A 21,009-nucleotide genomic window follows, 5' to 3' on the forward strand; every position below is an offset into this window, starting at 1 on the left:
GATTTTTTTTTTAATAGCAATGAAGGTGCTCAGCTGTCATCCAATTTTCTGGAAAATTGTATAGTATACAATGTACACAAATGATCCTTGCTCCCATACTCATCCCGTGCTACTTTACCCAGGCCAATTTATCATGCAAACTTCAATAGAAATATTTGGCAAATAAGCAAAAGAATGTTTTCCACATCACAATAACAAGTATTTCTCTGCCAAGCCTGGGAGTAGAGGAGGGGCAGGGAAAGACTTCACTACATTGACAGATATGTATGGGAAAGGTTTAATAGGTATCTTCTCAAGTACCTACAATTAACTGGTTTGGTGTCTAGGCATACTGTTTGGTAATACCCTTACTTCTTCTACCCAATCAAGTAAAAATCTCAAAATCACGATGATAATCAAGTAGAAATTAAAATATTCAAGAACATAACCAGATATCAAAAATCTGATATTTTGGTCAACTTCATGTGACAAGGATGCAGATTTTATTTGTTTATTTGTTTTGGTTTATTTTTCCTGTATCATCAGATTCGCATATCACCCATTATACTTCTCTGAAAAAATCAGATCACCCTTTATAGGCTGAGAATTTCTCCTTTCCTGAAGACTGTCTCATTTTCAGATCAATGTTAGCACAGTATGTACTCTGGGCTGCTGGAAGAAGGTGTGCCAGCCTCATGTCAGCCAAATGGAGACAGAGATTTATGAAGTAGTGTGAACTGGCACAGCTTCACTGCTTCCAGTGGGAATATGCTGGTTCCCACCTGTGAGGTCTCTGGCTCTCATAGCTTACAGACTGTATAAGGTTCACTAAAACTGTTCCTTCTGTGATATTTGATCTCTTGCTTCCAAACTGAGAAGACAGAGCTAATACAAGAAGAAAGCAAATAAACTGGATTCCACAAGCTAAAAGAAGGATACACCCTTGGAAGAGCTTATAGAAACTAAGTAGAAAAATTACACAAAAAACCTACAATATTATTATTTGGTTAGACTGCTCTCTGAATTACACCTGATGATGTATGTAAAAATGCATTGGTAGTTTTGCATATGATAAAAACAAAGAACAGCATGGAAAAAGGCTCTCTTCAGAGAAAGAATTCCAGCTTCTACTTGAGGTGTTTTGTTTTGTTTTGTTTTGTTTTTTCAAGTTGCTGATACTATCTGTCTTCTGTCTATTCCCTTATGTTCTTGAATTGTAAGAGGCCTTCCTCTATAATCTGCATGGATTTTCCTAAAAATATTATAGGCTTTCTCTGCAAACCTGTCATCTTCTGCCAGCCCTCTTCCTAAACCCTTCAATGCTTCTTTCCTTGAGGAGGTAGCACCAGTTTGTCTTTGAAGTCCCTGTATAGTACAAGCAGTTTGACTTCAAAGAGTAAATGCTGCACTTGAACATTCAGGTTTTGTTGTAGAAATTAAACTAGAAAGTTAGCATTTCAGCTTCTTGCCTTTAAAGTACAAATTTCACAGTCTTCCAGTGTGGGAGAAGACACATAAGAGAGAAAGGGACTTGAAGAGAATCCTGGAAATTTAAGCCATGGAGCTCCTGACCATACTTGAAGTTCAGCCATTTCAGTGGCCTTTTCTGACATTTTGACTCTGATGAATTCCAATAAGTAACAGGGTTGTTCCCATGTGCCAGGACAAGCTGCTCTGATGGCCAGATCTGGAGCGCGCAGATTTTGCAGCACTAAACTTTCTGTCCCTGGGGCAAAGCCTCAAAAAAGATACTGGCTGGAAAATGAGTGAATAATTTTTAAATTAGTGACTCAGACAAAAAAAAATACAACCTCTTTTCATGCAATATCTATGCATATAGTTACTGCTTTATAAAGTAATTGAAGTTGGAATTTTTCAACAAGTTCTGTTACTATTCTCTTATTATTTTCACAAGTACAGTAGACAGAATTGTATGATTTCTTTTTCAAAAGGGTTTTGTTTACTAGTGAAGCCTCATGTGAAACATGAGCATGGAGTTTTACTCCCAATAACAAAAACTGTGAAACAAACAAAAGACATGGCTCCTTGTAGACATGTTTGCAAGACTGGTCACTTGCTATGTGCAAGTATAGAGGATGTTCTACTTAGTTACAACAACTCTGTAAAGCTATGCACTGACAACTCCATTATACATCCTTCTGGATGGACAAAGATGGCACAGTCAGGCACACCTTGGATTTTCTAATCAGCTTTGTTCAAACATTTGTGATAGTAGAGTTCAAATCAAGTCATTGCGGGTACCAAACATAATCAAAGAATAGCTTGAAATTCTGGACTAGAGTTCTGTGGTGAATTGTGTGGACACACCTGAGACACCAAAACTTTAATCAATTAGTTTCTCTTTAATAAGCGGAAAAATTAAAAAAAACATTCAAGAATGTTATGATGCAGATAGGAAATTATGTAGCAAAATTAATCCTAAATTTTAGAAAATGTTAGGCACAGGATCTGTTAAACACTTTCAGATAAAGAATTAATTGTCATACTGGCAAGATGGTTCTTTCTTCTTTCAGATACTGAAACTCCTGGAAGTTGAAGTCAAACTCATCATCATAAGCAAGTAGCTTCTGCTCCTCGCCATTGTGAAAGTGACGCATCCTGATAGCTCTGCCAGCAAGATGGGCATGAAGAAGTACGGCAAACACTTGAATCCCAGCAGGTCTCTCTGCACCTAAAGCCTGGCCAAGGGAAACCAACACTATCAGTGTGCCCAAAAGCAATGCAATATAATGTAATGCCATGTACAGACAGAGTGAAAATATATTAATTAATGTATTTTACATTCACTCAGTTTACAAGAAAGTGCTGTCTGGAATGAAATCAAACCTATAGGTGAAATTAAGGTTTTATATACAAAAAAAGGGCTAGATTTTATCTGGTTTTAGTCCTACTGCACACTTTTTTTTTAGCAAAAATCAACTAGACTGCAAATAATTCTCAATAATTTATGACTTCTAAGGGAGTCATACTAAACCTGCACATTATTTTAGTGCTAATGGATATTTATTGTGAAAAAGAACTTCTATGCAGTTATGAATTATATTATCATCAATATTGTGCCAAAACATGCACTTAAAATTGAGAAGTTGTAATTATAATATGCTCTACTTCCCATCTTCAAGTGAACTGGTGGTGAAATACTGAACATTTCCATCTGAAATTTTTTTCCAGGTCAAAAACATTTGAAAATTAACTTTTCCAAATTGACACAAATCTAACATCACTTCCATTCTAGCTGAGATTACTGATCTAAACTTTGAGTATGCTCAACTTTGGTTCTTGTTCAGAGCTCAAGGTAGAAAAAAGTCTGTTATCACAATACCTTTCAAGAACACTCTTAGGTTCAGAAAACTCACAATAATAGATTACTTAAGTGTTTTAAGGCTGAAAAATGCTAGGACAATATGAAATATTTAACACATCCAAGAACAAACTCTAAAGTCTGCATCTAATTTGGTCTTCATAGTAAACCATGTTCTTGATTCTACCTTCATCTATAAATTACGAAGTATATGAGAACTTCCCATGATACACTAATCACAGATTTTAGACAATGCTTCCATTACCTGCAGAGATATTTGTTATCTTAATGAAACCAAGTATTTAATAAATGCATAATTGTACTTTGGGCCATACAACCAAACCTGTTTAGGTCTTCAGTTTCTGATTGCTCTAAGAATACCTTTCAGGCCTTGTTTTATCACTAGGAGCCTTTTGCACACGCACAGGTCTGAATTAGTCTCAACGTTTTTCCTGGGCTAGCTATTCCAAGTTACTAATAGATTTGCCATGGAAAAGAAGCGTATGCTTATATATTCAACACAAAATTAAAACATTGCAAGCATTGTGTCATCCAGTATCATTCATGTAAGTTAAGCATCCTGAACACTGAGCACTCCAAACACCCAGTTCAAAAACCTCAAAGTTTTAGAGGGCAACATGTACAACCAGATGCCTTTGCTCTCATGTCTTTTAATCAGTAACTATCAATCTTCCCAAAAAGTTAAAGTGATGCTCCAAAACTATTTCTAGGAGAGAAAATCAATGGATTTAGGCAGGGGTCATACCTCTTCCAGACACTCCAGTGTGCAGTGACCTTCTGACACAAATTCAGGCATGCCTGGTGGGATATTGTGGAAGAGGCTGACCCAAAGACCAGCTTCAATAACCCCAGCATCATATTTCCTTAAAACTGGAGTATAAATTAGCCTCAGACCAGAGTTATCTATCAAGCCTGCAACAAAAGAACACAGTGAGCCATGGATATTATCACTAATTTTAAAGGAAAAACCAAACCAAACTAAACCAAACCAAACTAAAATTGTTTCACATTTTTCATGTTATGTCCTAAGTTTTCTACACAAAAATTGAGGAATGAATCTCAATAACCTGGAAATGAGTCAAAACATATGCAGTAAGTAATAAATAGGGGCAGTCAACAGGAAAGTTTTTAAACATGGTATCTTGTTCTCTGTGGTGCTCAGATGTGAATGAAAAATATGTGCTCTCTGTAGCCCTCGTGCTCCTTCCACCAAGATAACCAACATGTATTTCAGAGAAAAGAAGATAAATCACAGGCAGAAAAAATAATACCATGAAATAATAAAACCTCAAAATGTTCCACATATGATTTTCAAATGAAATATTTAAAGCACAGCTTAACATTTTGGTAGGGTTTTTTTACTTTAAAATTTTCAAAACATGTATTTTCTTCTACTTGTGAACTTTATCTATTTCTACACCTAGAGTCATAGCATTAATTATGTTTTCCCTTTGCTTAGGATTGTCTGTTACATCCCAGAATACCTCAAATGACAAAATACATCCCTTTTACAGTCTCCCAGACTAAGAGAACATCAATTAAACATGAAAATTTGATTACTAAATCCCAAACTTGTACAAAATACCAGCACTCAGAGTGAAGCAGACCAGAGAATTACAGGGAATTTTTTTACTGCACTGATTTAAGGACTTCTCTTGATTTCAAAAATTAAAGAACCAAAGCCTGCTGTGGAGACGATGAGTTTTTAATAGGAAAAATGATACAAAACTATTTTTTTCACCCACATATGTTTAGCCATATGCTTTTGTTTGTGAATCTATTAATAACTTATATAGCCTTCATCATCTAAATGCTTATAATTAATTCTCTTCTGTTAGTCATCTTTATTAGTCAAGGCATACACAAAAAAGATTAATTTGTGTTTGGACAAAGCTCTATCAGTTCATCCATTCACTTCTTCTTTGTACTTATGAACAATAGCTGACATAATTTCAATTTTGAAAACTAAAAATGCAAAATATATATCAAATATCTCAGAGAAGGTAAGATGCTTCCTAGTGACCTATATTACTCTTCTAAGAAACATAAAAGATAGAGCAGTGCCTGAAGCCAAATTTTACATAAATATGAAATCAGCAATCTATTTTAAGATAAGCAAATGGCAGAGGGGCAGTGCAGGGACTGTTACCCAGATACTAAAATACCTAAGATGGAGTAATGTATATAATTATTAAGAGAAAAGGATATGAAGTATGCATAGGCAATTAAGAATGGTTATCAACCATGAGACATTTTGCAATATACAAATCATGACATACATGGTGATATGTCCTGTCCCACAACATCCCAATTTTAGTTTTAGGGAATCCATACACATTCCCATACCGGACCTATTTGTACAATCTCATCAACTTGAATTTTTTCTCTGTGGAATTTCCCCCTCAAACTTGTTGCTATGTATGGCCAAACTTCGTGAATGAAGATTTGGAAAGGGCTTTCTCCACGTGGGTGTGCCCTTCCAGCCTGCGCAGTGGACTTTTTAGGTGAGGCACAGCGTGTGCAGAACTGGCCCCACCGTTTTAGTCCTAAGGTCCATCTACCATGGCCAAGCGAGCTTGGACTGTGACAGTGAAGTCCTCAGGGACTCTCTACAGAACCCAGTACTAACCGGGGCTGACCCTGCTGGGCATCCGAGATCTGACAGGAGCATCTGAGATCTGATCTGATGGGATCAGATGGCAGGGAGGCATTTAACTGCCCGGTATGGTCTCCACTGAGACTCGAACTCACGACCTTGTGATCAGAGTCTGGAGTGCTCACCATTACACCACGGGACCGCCCCTGTTGCTATATCATCTAAATGTCAGACACTTTCATGGTCTGTCAGAGTTTCTGATAAACAACCTGAAAAGAAGCCACTTTTCAAATGAAAAGTGAATGTTAAGGACTACAAACGCAGAAATAATAAAACCCATCCATGTTAAATTAAAAAATGTTTGAGCTGCTCCTGACTGGGAGTCGACACTGGCCACCAGTCTGAATCGCTTAGGAAAACATTATCCCAGGTCATGATGAGAGGGAAACAGTGCAGCCTCCCACCATGAGACTCAAACTGGGAAAACACAGGTGCCAAAACACAAAAATGAAGGTGACACAGTGGCAGATTTGATGTTACGTCAGGAAAACCCATGTGTTCCCACTGGAAGCAGATAGAGCACCCAGGTCTACTCTCTCAGACTCCTGGCACAATCTTGTACTGTGTATTTTGCCAGGGAGGATAAGAAGCATGACCTGGATTACATTACCCTCTCTGCCTATACTGTCTGAATTTTCCCAGGTCTTTAGTGAGACCTTGTGTTCAACTGGGACTGTCCCACCAAGGCAAAATTGCCCCATTGCTTAAAAAGGAAACAAAACATTGTTGATTTTCAGCTTTCGTATGTCCCACTTGAACTAAACCAGTACTATCATACAGCAAACTCAATTAAAACAAACTGATGATTTTAGTGAAGCAACCAAATCAGACAGTTTTTCTGCATGTGACTTCTCAGACTTCTCAAGTGACATTTGAAGGAAAAGCATACAATATCAAGGATGCAAATGAAGTTTATTGTATCGTGTGCAAATGTGCATGTTGAAAGGACAGAGTCTGTCAAGAAATTTAAAAAAATTAAGATTTCTAATTTAGAATTACATGAAGAGGGGAAATGACAGTAGGACACAACACCATAACCCACTGAACAGATTTCTTTTTAACACATAGAGGTTTAAAAATAGGCAGTACCCTCTGCTGCATTGGATTTTACTCAGTTCATGTATGGCAATCACCAGAATATTCTCAGGTACAGCAACTTGATAAACTTAAGCTTCAGAACATAAAATATCTTTCCCAAAGACAGCCTCAAAGTTCCCCTGATTTTCTAGGGGTCCTTGGTTACTTCCTTTTAGTTCTTCTAAATAAAAAATAATTTCAGGAAGAATGTTTTAAAAACATCATTATAAATTAAAAGCTTATCTTTTAAGATAAGCTGCTTTTACCCAATGAATTGTCTAGCAACCTAAGCCTATGCTTCATCTTCATAAACTGCCCACATTTCAGGTAGATGTTTTCAAAAATACCACAAGAAATTAATAAGATGATCATTCCCTGTGTTACTGCCTCACAGTCTGAGTGCTACGCTGCTTGCTTTCAGTTGAATTGGATTTCCCAGCAAATGGAAAGAAGAGAGAGGTAACACGAAGAACGTAGTGATAAAGGGAGATGTATTCAGCTGGTCTGCAACTTTTTGTACCCATGAATCTCTCACTGATTTTGGCTTGAACTTTTGAGTGCAGTAAGAATAATATTGGGAACCAGGGACTATTGATCAAGGAAAAATAAGCCTTGGCTTTGTATTTGCTCTATATTTGCAGTGATGAGCACTTGCATCTGGTACATTTTCCAGTTTTGCATTTTTTATAGTATGAAGCTACAAACCTTCTGTGTATGATGGATTGTCATAATGCACCTCCATAAGAACAAACAGAGGGTCAGCTGCTGTGCCAATGGACAAGCCAACATGTGGAGGGTAGGTGAAGCCCTGGAAAGCAACACATGCATACAGAGTTAAAAGTATTTTTGCCATAGTTAAGGGTTAATTTCTCTTTATAAATACATTAACTTCTTTTTGCAATGATATGATCATATAAATAATAAAATTTACAAGGCTAATTTCTTCTACAGCTTTCTGAACATGGCATTGTGGTATAATATACTTACTATATACTCAATGCAGTAAATAACTCTGTAAATATAAAGTAATAGATACCATGATTGCTAGAGAACAAAGCTCTGAGCAAACCAGTCTGACCTCACTGCTGACCCTGCTTTGAGTAGGAGGCTGGACTAGACTTCCTGAGGTCCCTTCCAAACTGCATTATCCTGTGATCTTACAATCATTTATTCTGTATTTATTGTTTGAGCAGAAAATTCCATTTTAAAGGTATAAACATTGCATCATCAAGCACTTAGTCTGACAATAAAAACCTTATGAAGAAGTGAATCAACATTTTAAATGTTCCCAGTTTCTAAAAGCAGTAATTTCCAGGGAATACTGAAGTTGCATGTAATTAACTTCTTTTTCCTGCACAAGTCACTGTATGCTAAGTAAAATGATTTGAACTATAAAGACGATCTTTGTGACTATATTTACATTAGCAAGCCAATAGTGCAAAAGAAGTAGCTATGTACAGTGCAACAGTCTGTGCTAGACCCACTGTCCCCAAATGATGTTCCTTTACCAAATTCATTGCAATTGGAATTAATATGCAGCATTTTATGAAATATAGCTAATATTTTAATATGCAATTTGAGAGTCAAACTTTCTGATATTTGATGGACATTACTGAATTAATTGTAGTATATGGTAAAAAATATTATCACTTTCATTCTACGTAAGGGTAAACTGAAGTTAGTGAAGTGGGTACTCAGAGAAACCTGAATGTATCCCAGGTCTGTCAGGTTCCCCTCTACAGATCTTTAACAATGGAGTCATCCTTGCAAAAGTCTCCACAGAGCTTGTCAAATGATAACTTACTTATATGAGTTTTTAATTTCATTTAGATTAAGGCGGTTGAAAGTACAAATACTAGGTCAAAGCACAGCTGATGGCAAAAATGCACAAAGAACACATCAGGGATAATGCTTCTAGCAGATTAAACTCCTTTTGATGGGTCCATGTAACAGCTCTGGCTCCTCACACTGCAGCACTCAAAGATGGTTTTGGACTGCAGGCTGGCAAGGGCTCCAGAAACTAACACTACTGTCCCCCTCTGTGCCACACCATCATTTGTGTGGGCACCCAGTGAATCAGGGGAGTAAAGGGGTGGGACTCTTTTTGCAGTGATGCTGTGTTATGTCAGCTGAAAGCATTAACGGCAACCTAAATTAACATATGAAATAAGCTAAAAACACAGCCTGGGGTGAACATAGCATCAGAGCCTGTAGTTTCTGCAGACATGCCCCATTGCTATGAGCAAAGCAGTCCTTGTGCTGGCTCAGTACTGACACAGGATTTCTCTTACACTGAAATAATGCCTCTTTGGGTCAGATAGGAAACTTCAGAATGATATGCCTAAATGGAGCAACAATGAAACCAGGTCCCGGTGAGGTACATAACTAATTAAATCTATGTATAGTTTCATTTGGAAAATCCTGTCTCTATGTCTTTTACAGAGTCACCTATAGCCTCTACTTTTCTTTCTGTCATTCTCCACAGGTAGCAGATCCTGATCATTGCTGGAGGCAGTGTATTTCTATATCAGATAGGACAAGCTGATATAAGGACAGATTTCCATGCTCCGAAGCTATCTTTCTTTCCTTAGACATCAACTCTCTCTATCCTACTTTTCATGACTTTTGTCTTTTCACTCAGGATGACCATTGCACTGCATACTTAAAAGGCCAATAAGAGATTGAGGACTTACTGATGAGGCATTCAGGGACTGTGAATGTGTACCCTTAAAACCAGACAGATTAAGTAATCACTAATACACTAGGAAGAAACTTCATTATGATAAACCCTGTCCTAAAGCCCCACTGATGAACCATGACATGCAGACATTTATCCTACCTCTCCTCCAATGGCCCAAGCAAAAATTACTGTCTCACATGTGAGAAAAGAGTCTGGCATGTTGGGGTGGTAACACTCATGCCCATAGTCCAGCACACTGTCATTCAAATTGCTGCTGCATTGATAGAGCAGGATATGGTGCACCAGGTTCTCATGGCCTTTCTGGATCAATGGCTCAACCTATGAATGTTAAAATGAAAAGGAAAAAAAAAAGAAAACATATCTCAGTGTGACTATTTCAATGCATATATGAAGACAGATCTAAAAATTATATGGTACATTTCTCTTAAAAGGGAAGACTTGACATTAGATTGTAGTTAAGTTGAGATGTGACTTCAGTACCATGAAAACTCAAGAAATGGTTTCCAAAAGTTTTATATAGCCCAAGTTCATCAAAGGGAGACATAAAGAAAGTCTGTGTCTTGACAAAACCTCTGTTACAATGTTTCTTGTTCTCTCTTCTTCCATCCCAGTCTTGCACTGTCATTTGTCTTTCTCCCTGCCCAGTCTTGTTTAGCCACATTCCAGATATAAACCAGCTGAAAGTCTGAAGCAGCTTTTGTCTGAACTAGTCAAAGCTTTTCACCCGTTTCTGCCTCTTTTGTAGTATTTCAAATTACAGCTGTCTGTAGATTCTATATATCTAGGGTGAGCCTAGAGGTATACCTCACATTTTTTCAGCAGCTCAAAATGGACTTTCAAATTTTTTGACATCTAAAAGAAATTGGAATTATTTTATAATCTGCTCAGTTGTAAAGACTTTATTAACATGAAGCCAATCTTAAGAGGTTGGGTGCTCCAGCCTGTTTATGGCAGTGATGAGCTGGAGGGCTCTCGGTGGTGCCCGGGTGCCCCCACTATAATTAGATCACTTAACTTCAGGGTAGGCTGAAATTATTTAATTCCTGTGTAACTGTTCACCCTCTATTTGGATGGATGATGTTAAATCATCTCTGTCAGAGATGATGTCCCTGGGGCAAACATGAATACTTCTGAAAAAAATATTTTGCTCTTCAGAAAGATCAGATTCCACAAAATATCTACATACAGAGGACAATATTAAAATGAAAGGAGTTTTTCCCTTGCCTTTGCTTTCAAAGATTTTATCACATTCTATCATATCTACCTTGAAGTTGACTAGGATAAACATTAATATTTTCACAAGAAAGGTAAAGCTTTGGCAGTGCAGCTCTTAAGATGAAGAGTGCCAGGCATTATTGCCTTTCAATATTATTGAATCAATGAATCACTGAATAGTTAGGCTTGGAATGGTCTTCTGGAGATCAACTGCTCCAACCCTCTTCCAAGACAGGGTCACCTAGAGCATCAGGAAAAAGGTTATTTTTAACAGGAAAAGAATGTATATACATCCTAAATTTGCATCCATTTTATTTTGTAAGCACATTCATGTGCTACCAGTGGACCAGAACAGGGTAAGCAGGAACAGTTTATTACATTATTAAAATATTGTCAACACAATCAATCTCTCTGCATTTTGTTCAAAACACTAAATCAATTACAGAAGAGGAAGGCTGGGAAGAAGCAGCCAGAGCCTGTGTGTGTCAAGATCACGCTTGCTGGTGCGAATCTGCAAAGTTGGAGTTGGGCTCTTGGGGAGTTCAAATGCTGCTGAGTACCTGCATGTCCATCCAAGAATTGCACAACCCACTTCACTGCACTTAGAAACCAATGGAAAGATGCCAATTTAGTCAGGTGCAACAAAGTTTTGTTCTAGAGACAAGACTGAAATACGTCATAGGATATCATCTGAACTGTTCAATGTTCTTAGTAATCCTTATTTCAGTTACCATTACCATCATCATGAATTGCTGCACTATAGAAGCAAAAGGTATTTTTGAAGGAGATAAGAGCCAGTTTCCCCATTAAATATGAATTTATTCCCAAATACATCAGAGTGAATGATAAAGATTCAAAGTCCACTTCAGCTCGATGTTGCTTCTTCCCTCTGCCCCATCATATACCTGCATATTTATCCAAATACCACAGAACAAAACCACACTTGTAATATGCAGCTTGTGTATTAAGTAGCAGGACATACCTCAAGAATTCTGAATTTCCACATTATATATAGGTTAGTCAAAGAAATGGTTGTAGAAATATCATCCCTGTATCTACCAAGAAAAAGGAGTACTTTTGTCCCAACATGTATTAGTTCTGCCTGCTCCTACAAGATCCCAGCACCTGCTGTGCTTACAATCGCTGCTTCAAAATCAGTTTCCCCTCTAACAGTGGGACACCACCAAAATTAGAAACTCACATCCTGTCTTCAGTTTAGTGTCAGTTACCTAAACAATAACAGCACTTCAAAAAGCAGCTTTGTTCAGCTTAAGTGAAGACAAGAAAAACAAAACCAAAATAAATCCTTAAACATCTTTCCGTTGCATCTGGTAGAATAACTTATATTCTTCAGATGCAGAAATGAGTCATGAAGAGAGCAGTGAATTTATGAATTTTGCACATTTTTATTACAACTTGGTTAAAGAGGCCTTTCTCTTTCTGCTTTTAAAAGAAAATATTAGCAGCGGTCAAAATTCTTTGAAAAAAGCACTAGGAAAATTTCATTAATCATGAGTTGTTCAGAAATCTGTGGAAATACTTTAATGCCTAGCTCCCTGAGTCTCCTAGCATTATTTCTCGTTGAAATGAGAGAAGAAAGATGACCAGATCCCCCTAGACACTTTGAGTTCCCCTTCTCTGATCCAAGAATAACTAACTGTATTTACTTACTAGAATAACTTTGGCAGAGAAGAAAATTAAAAACTACAGTCTCATACTCTATTGTAGTGATTAACTTGAATAGAGATTTAAATGTGCCATTCTACATGCCAGCAAAGTGTTGCCTCTTTACACAGCTGTTTGTTACTCTAGCTTATAGAATAAATCGGTTATTCAGGCTGCCTCATACTCCCTCTCTCACTTTCCACAAAGAGCATCTGTACAGGTTATTTTGCTCCAAGCTGAAAAGAATTTCCAAAACCTCATTTTTTCTCAAATAAACAAAATTCTTGTTTTCTGGCCAGCCTTACAAATAATGATAAAAAACAGACATGTTTCTTAATTAGAGGCCAAATCCAGAAAAATCACTCATGTTTAGAAGTGCACGTAAGTAGTCCCAGGTGTAAAATTAGTTGTTAAAGTAGGTATCTACAATTAAATATCTAGATCAGGATGTCCTGATTTCCAGAGTACTTGCAACCTCATTGAATGATACTAGTTTGCAGAGTTCTACTTTTGCAGGTCTCTGGTCTCAATAACAGTGAACCAGTCTTGAAGAGTCACCATGACTGTTTTGTTAATTTGTGCAGCTTTTAGAATACTTGCAAAAAGACAATAATTTGATGTGGGAAAGGAGTGAAATACAGAAAAATCTGATAAAATAGGCATGGTACATAATAGTCATTAAACTCTCAAGATTTAATTGAACAGTTAATTTTTATTTGGATTCCTATTTATACACAGGCTAGTTTGCTCTGCTCTCTTAAGGGGACTCTTAAATGAAATTTTCATGTCAGTAATTAGATAAGCAACAATTGAGTCATTTAGATGAGTTATAGTGAAAATGGGAATCCACCTTTCATTTTCAATAATTATTAAGAAACCTATGACTCTGAAATGTAGTTCCTTTTCCTGTCCTCACAAATTCCTTACCAAGCTCTTGTTAGCCAAGGGAATCAAGAAAGAAGCTGAAAGAAGATAAAAAAGGAATGTGCATATAACCACCTATTCTCCCCATTTTACCTCATTATTTGAGGCTCATCTCTGGTGCTTTCACTGTTGCTGCCATGCAAGGAAGACCCAGCTGTCAGGGTTCATCTCTTTGCCATGTTGTGAATAAGCCCGCAGAGATACTGCACCACTGGGCACCTTGGTGGCTTCTTCCCCTGCAGGCAAAGTGCATTTTCTGCTTGACATTTCCTAACTGCCAGAGGCATGGAGAATAAAAGCCCTATATCCACCCTGCATCAAAATGTCCAACATGTTTGGGATTGCAAAACACAAGTGCAGGCAACAAGACAAAATCTCTCCTGTTTTTCATTAAACCTGTGGTAAGAAGCTCATGGTTTATTATTCATGATGACTTGCTTTCTGCATCCTCCTGTACCTTTTCTTGAAGGCTTGGGAAAAAGGTCTTTCTGCCTGAGTACACTGACAAACATGAACCTCTGAATCCCACTAACAGAGGTAAAACATAATAGAGGTACTATAATCTCCCACCACTTCAAATCAGGGCTTCCAAAGAACAAGGTATTTAAAATACACCATATTCAAATGCAAATGTAGACACTGCCTTCTGCAACCAAAAGAAGGGGTTATAGTTATGGTGCTTGGTTAGCTTGACCTGTATTTGTTGAGCAGATTGAGAAATTTTACAGAGCTCCTTTAATGGTACTGAATCTCTTAGCACTTCTGAAAACCCTGATTTCCAAAAAATGTAAAATAAAAATTTTTCAAGTCATTGTAATGTCAAACCAGATAAGACTTGTGCTGTCCACCTGCTATTTTAACAGAAGCCCTGTTCTAATCAACAGGCTGACATCACATGAACAAAGCAAATGTTTACATCTGCCTGGGCCAGTTTACTTGGCTTTAATTTTTCTTCCTCTCTTCTCCATTTCCTATTACCTCTTTATCTATTGCACAAACTGAACATAACATATATTGTTTGGGGTATATTTTTCCTTAAAAAAATGAAGTCCAACTTTTAACATAACAGTGCCTTGCACCTTAAGGTGATGATAAGCAGGGTCAAGCTACTAATGTGTGATATATTAAACAGGATGAAAATGCTCAAGCGATCCAAGAAGTTAGATTTCCTAAAAGGAAAAAATAACTCCAGAAACCTGGAGGCCTTTCTTGCTTATTCCTGTTTTTTTGCTTTTGTTGTTTGCTCTGATTTCTTTGCTAACAGCTGTGGTTTGTTCTTCATGTTTGCTTGTGCAAAAAATGAAAATTAGTAAAATATATTCATAGTCTCACCATAGTGTCCCTGTTTAGAAAATACAGCCCACTAAATGTCAGAAAAAAAAATTCCTAAGTTTATTTTTATATATGAAAATGACAATGAGTTTCTGATCTTTTTCCAGTGATGATTCTACACTGAAATGTGAGTGAAAAGCATGAATTTTTTTCTGGCTCAAAAAGGTAACTTCAATTTAATCTTACATTTCAGAGACATGATGGGATTGTATATTGACATTAAAATTACTCTGAATAAGGCCATAGCCTTACTCAACACTTCATGTGTGTAGTTAGCAGGGAAGAAACTGCAATTTGTTAGTCTCATAATGGAGGCTAAAAACTTGAAATGAGATTTTTGTCCCGGCACTGCTGCATCAAAGAGATTTTCTTGCTCATGGTTGACTAATTTATTTATATGAGCCTGCCATCTCTCTGATTAATTCAGACCAAAAAGTGATGGCTGTAAAAATGAATACTGGCTGAGTTTAATGGAGAGACTATTTGAAGGAGAAGACCAAGTTACAATCTTTCTACACTCATCATCAGGAAGAACTAATACATTCTTACTAAATACTTTGGTCTTTGTACTTCTGTTGCAAATATGTACCATGTGCATATATTGAAAAATTAACTGATTTAGAAAACGTCTTCAAAGGTTTACACAATTTCTTTTTATTAGGATTCATCAAGATTTTTTTCTGATTTGTTTTTTTCTTTTAGTGTAACGGTGAAATGATTAAATATGTATTTAAAGCATCTCTTTTAAGGTTTTAGATTTTTCTTCAGAAGAGCAAATATGTGGAATAGTTGGCTTTAAAAATCTGGGTCTTTTTCAGCAAACAATTTCCATGTATTCCAGAAAAAAAACCCTTCAGTAATATGGTTTTATTTTCTTATAAATGTTCTGAAAGAACACCATCATTCATTTGCTGCCTAACACTTGCACACAACCCAGAACTGTGCTGAGCAACAACTCAAGAGCTGAAAACATGCCTCTCTACTGGGATAGATGTTTAAGTCCATGACTCCAGGGCAGACTAGGATTTTAACCCCAACAATGCAAGAACTAGCTCATGTCAGTAGAAAAGTCTACCTACACCAGAGTCACATCTGGAACAGTAATCTGCTGCAGAATTTCAGTGCAGAGTTAAGACATTCTAGGGTCAGGCAGAGACCACCCTCCCCATGCCTCCACCTACCCCATCTGTCAGAAAGCATTAAATTAATACCACAGAATAGTTAGAGCTGAAAGAGACAGTTCCACTGTTCAGTTGGCTGCAGTCAGGCACGGACTAACTGCTGTAATCTTTCCTGAGATCCACAGTATCATTTACACACACACACATACACACAGCCAAGTGCCCATTTCTGTTTTGCTTACTGTACAATCCAGATCCTAAAATCAGTCATCACTACTGACAAATCCCTTTAAATCACTTTCTACTACAAGTGCTTCTGAGCTTCTGCCATGTCACTTACTTAGAAAGATATATATTTTGGAGAGACAATTGTAGGAGGCAGAGCAAAGCCACCAATTCTGGTTCACTCATGGTCAGCTGAGATGATGTGCATCTCATGTCCAACAGGGAGCATCATTGCTTAATTTGAATTGTCCTTCAAAGACAAAAATGTACACTCAAATTATTCTCATACACATTTTTCACATCCTCCAACTGGAGGAAAATCTAACCTGTGCAGTTAGTGACAGCTCTTTATTTTTGTATTTTAATAAGAAAAGAGATGTAGATGAGGCAAAGGCAACAGCAACCATCCCCAACCCTAACCTCATAATGTGATTAGATATATTTTCATTGGACGATGGGAATTTTCCAGACCAAAACCTCCATGCAACTTAAGGTATTGAAATTTGTATGATTTGTATTTAATACATTTGAATGGCTCTTAGTTTTTTTTTTTTCCAAAGTGAGATTCAAATACCAGACAGAATTCTAAACTGAAATAACAGTGCTGACTTATTGCTTGTTTGTTTGTTTGTTTGATTGATTGATTAATTGGTTGATTTAAGCTATATTCCTGGTATTTGGGTTTAACTAGTTTTGGGCATACTTTAAAATACAGAATAAAAATTGCAACATCATTGTGGAAGAAAATTCTTACCACATAAATGGGAAACTTCAGTCTAAGCACAAGTATATCCTGATTTTGGTGCAAAGAAAGGATTTGCTTACTCAGTGACTGCATTGTTCAATGAAGGCTCCAATTTAAGTTTTATTAGTATATGGAATTAAGAAGTAATTACCATACCTCTGTTTTAGGCCTCAGAATATTTATTGGAAAGAATATGTATTTTCAGGTAAGACTTAACTGTTGCTGTTCTACTAGCTTGAAGAGGAGGCTATATATCTAAATTTACACAAATCCTTCTATTCCCACATCGTACTACTAATGATTACACTGTCCATTCAGAATTTCTGCAAGTCAGTGTGCAGAACAACCTAAATATTTTAATTAGGAAAGAGGAATCAAGAAACACAATAAACAATAATCCCAAACATGTAAAAATGAGAACTAGAGCTGAGTTCAGGATTTCTTGGTCTCTGTGCCATCAAGTCCATTCTTAAGTTCTTATTCCTGATTAATCACCTGGAACTCTGCCACTCAGAAGGAATTCTAGACTTTAAAGACATACAGTAATTTGGACTGAATCTAAAAGAAGTATAGCTCAAAGAAAGATCAAAAAACATTGTTTATGTATAATATTTATCTGAAGATTTAAGGTAATTAATTTAGTAGCAGTTAAAAAGTATAACCTCATAAAAAGCTCGGGTCAAGAAAAAACTTGTTTCATTTGTTTACACTTCGTGGAAATACACTCATCACACTCCTGAGCAGAAGAACCACTGGCAGAGTGGTTGAGGTATTCAGTATGGCTGCAGTCTCTCAGCACATTTGACAGACTTCAAGCAGAATTAATTGCTAATCAATCATCAACATCATTACTCCCTCGTGAAAACAATATTATAATAAAGTAATATGTAACCAAATATGTTTCATATCTGAAGCCAAAATTGGTAGTCTATAAAGAGTTTATATTTATTCAAGAGGAACATATAATTTGAACAGTATAAAGTCAGTGAAGGTACTCCCATTGTTCATGAACTCACCATTCATGCCCAATGGTGCCTATTGATTTCTTGGAGATGGCAATGGGAAAGGTTCTAATTCTATTGCATGACTGCAAAATATTCCCTTCAATTAGGCAGCTAAATAACATGACACTTTCTCTTCTCCTACTTGGGAGTGAACACACAGCTTTGCCCAAAGACAGAGCATGTGAGAATTTACAGCTTGTCCCTTTCCTGTTTTCCACATACACAAGTATACTATCAGAAATAAGTTTTCTCAAAAGGAAATTCTGAGTTCCATGAAGGACTACCAAAAGAGCACAAATGCAAGAAAGACCTCAGGCCTTTGGATACTGAACTTGTAGAGGAGTCGCCAACAGGCACACCCTGGCACCCACAGTTTGCTGAAGGGAAAGCATGGGTTAAAATAAGCACAAGGATTATGATTTATGATTTTATGTTCTCCTGAGTCAGCAGAACAACTCTTAGGAACTATTGCTTATAACTCAGAAAACCTATATTTACAGGATTCATATACAATCATGAGAGGGCTTACAAAATAAGTGCAGTTCAGTAACTCTCACATTAATACCATGATTTCCACATTTTCTCACTGAGTCAGGTCCTGGTACCCTTCTATAAGACTTCAACACCACTCAAAACATGCATAAAGTCACACAACAAGAACCATTTTCAGATTATATGGCTCTTTTAAAGTCTGTATTAAAATTATACCATAGCAATTTTCTAGAAGTCAAAACTGTGGTTGGCACTTCATAAAACAGAAAGACACAGTTCCAGTTCAAGCAACATAAGTCATAGTAATGGAAATAAGGGGATAAAAAAAGGAGAACATCGACTTGTACTTTATAATAATTTGCTTAGACACTAAGTTCTTCTCTGGCTTAGGTGTTTCTTGTTTGGGTTTGGGTGGATTTTTTGTGTATTTCAGTTATATTCAAAATGCAAATTATTTCCATATAGGTAAAATGTCAGTAAAGAGAAACTATTCACCATCTAGTGGAGGTTCATTTGTCATGTGTGTGGATTTTGATGTCATGTATATGTAGTGGGTTGACCCTGGCTGGATGCACCAAAGCCACTCTCCTCAAGTGGACAGGGGAGAGAAAATATAGTGAAAGATCATGAGTCAAGATAAGAATCACAAGAAGTAACTCACTGAATACTGTCATGGGCAAAACAAACTGAACTTGAGGATATTAATTGAATTTATTACTAACAAAATCAGATCAGGATAATGAGAATTAAAATGAATCTTAAGAACACATTTCCCTCTACCTCCTTACTACTCAAGTGGCACAGCAAGATGGGGAATGGGGGTTATGGTCAGTTCATCGCAGGTTTTTCCTGGCACTGTTCAGGGAGGAGTCCTTCAGTTGTTCCAGCATGGGGTGTTTCCCACAGTACACAATCCTCCATGAACTTGTCCAACAGAAGTTCATCCCATGGCCAAAAGTTCTTCATGAACTGCTGCAACATGGGTCACTTCTCCACGGGGTGCAGTCCTTCAGGCATAGGCTGCTCCAGTGTGGGCCCTCACAGGGCCATGGGTCCTACCAGGAAACCTGCTCCAGTATGGGCTCCTCTCTCCATGGGTCTGCAGGTTCCTGCCTGCAGCCTGATCCAGCACAAGTTTCCCACAGGTTCACAGCCTTCTCCTGGGAATCCACCTCTTCAACCACAGGTCTCCTTCACAGGCTGAAAGTGGATCTCTGCATCCCTGTGGTCATGCATGGACAGCCTGTTTCACCATGGTGTTCACCATGGGCTGCAAGGGAATCTCAGCTCCAGCACCTGGAGCACCTCCTCCTCCTTCTTCACTGACCTTTGTGTCTGCAGAGCTGTTGCTCTCACATTCTCACTCTGGTCTTCACTGGCCACGATTCCTTTAGAGCAATATTTTTTTTTCCCTTCTTAAATATGTTATCACAGAAGCATTGCTATCATTCCCGATTGGCTCGGCCTTGGACAGCAGCAAGTCTGTCTTGGAGCCTCCTGGCACTAGCTATACCAGACATGGAGGATTCTTCTGGCAGCTTCTAACAGAAGCCCCCCTGTAGCACCCCCAGTACCAAAACTTGGCCATGCAAAACCAATATAGTATACTATGTGTAGACACTGTGGAGTGGCATTCATTGTATGACCATCACCTGCCTATTTTTCCTCTGCTATTAATTTGGAGTCAATGAAACTATGTTCTGGACATAGCTGTGACTACTGTGCATTGGAAATGGAAGCAGAGATGGAGAGGGTATCATAATATTATTTCCTAAAAAATACCCCCCGTAGCTAGTGCTGGGGTTGCAGAGTGAAATGTTGGTACTGAAAAGGTATTTCTGCTCAATTTAAATACCATTGGAGCAATTATATCAGACCTATAGAAAATTTGCTTAAGATGCTCCTACTATGTAATTTGTCTGAATTAGGAAGTTGATCTTAAGAAGGAATGTCAAGATGTTAGCAGGATCAAGTTAGATTTTTTCTGTCATCTATCCACACAAGTCCCATCCAGATAGATGATGAGCCTGCTGTTCTAATATTTGCAGAAAATATGCTTTATATTTGCTCATCTAAGGCCCAATACTACTCTAAAGTATTTTATTTCCTGCTATGATAAGAAGTGCTTATTGTTTGGCTGCAGACAATTCCTAGACAAAATTTTCTTACCTTTTCAATGCACTATCTAGTAACAGGCTTACACTAAAGTACTATACAAAACTAAGGTTGAGGAAGAAAAAATAAAGACATGGCACAAGACAAAATGGGGTTAATCATTAACAATCCTCCCCTGAAGATCATCTTACAAATCCTCTCAGAACTGGGAGATGAAACTCAGAGAACTTCACTAAAATTGTGCACTCCCATTTTCCATGTTCACTTTTGTTACATTTTAAGTTAAGGCTCCTGTCATCTAATCCTGTATATAACCAGAAATTACATACCTTCTGACTTTTATATTTAACCAGAAAATCCCATTGCATACGTATTAATCACTCACTGACATAATCAATACATTGTCTTTATGGAT

At 37.3% G+C, this 21,009-nt stretch overlaps 1 protein-coding gene across 2 annotated transcripts in view; it reads right to left on the bottom strand.

The window, feature by feature from the left end:
• Positions 1-21,009, bottom strand: part of MOXD1 (monooxygenase DBH like 1) — a 50,795-nt gene that overhangs the window by 8,835 nt on the left and 20,951 nt on the right. For both annotated transcript variants that reach the window (XM_071547913.1, XM_071547912.1), the window contains exons 5-8: positions 9,895-10,074; positions 7,761-7,863; positions 4,068-4,234; positions 2,487-2,678 (exon numbers count right to left, since the gene is read on the bottom strand). In XM_071547913.1, the coding sequence (XP_071404014.1) occupies positions 2,487-2,678; positions 4,068-4,234; positions 7,761-7,863; positions 9,895-10,074 (642 nt within the window). The remainder of the gene's footprint in view (positions 1-2,486; positions 2,679-4,067; positions 4,235-7,760; positions 7,864-9,894; positions 10,075-21,009) is intronic.

Source organism: Pithys albifrons, chromosome 2, assembly GCF_047495875.1.
Source record: "Pithys albifrons albifrons isolate INPA30051 chromosome 2, PitAlb_v1, whole genome shotgun sequence".
NCBI lineage: Eukaryota > Metazoa > Chordata > Aves > Passeriformes > Thamnophilidae > Pithys > Pithys albifrons.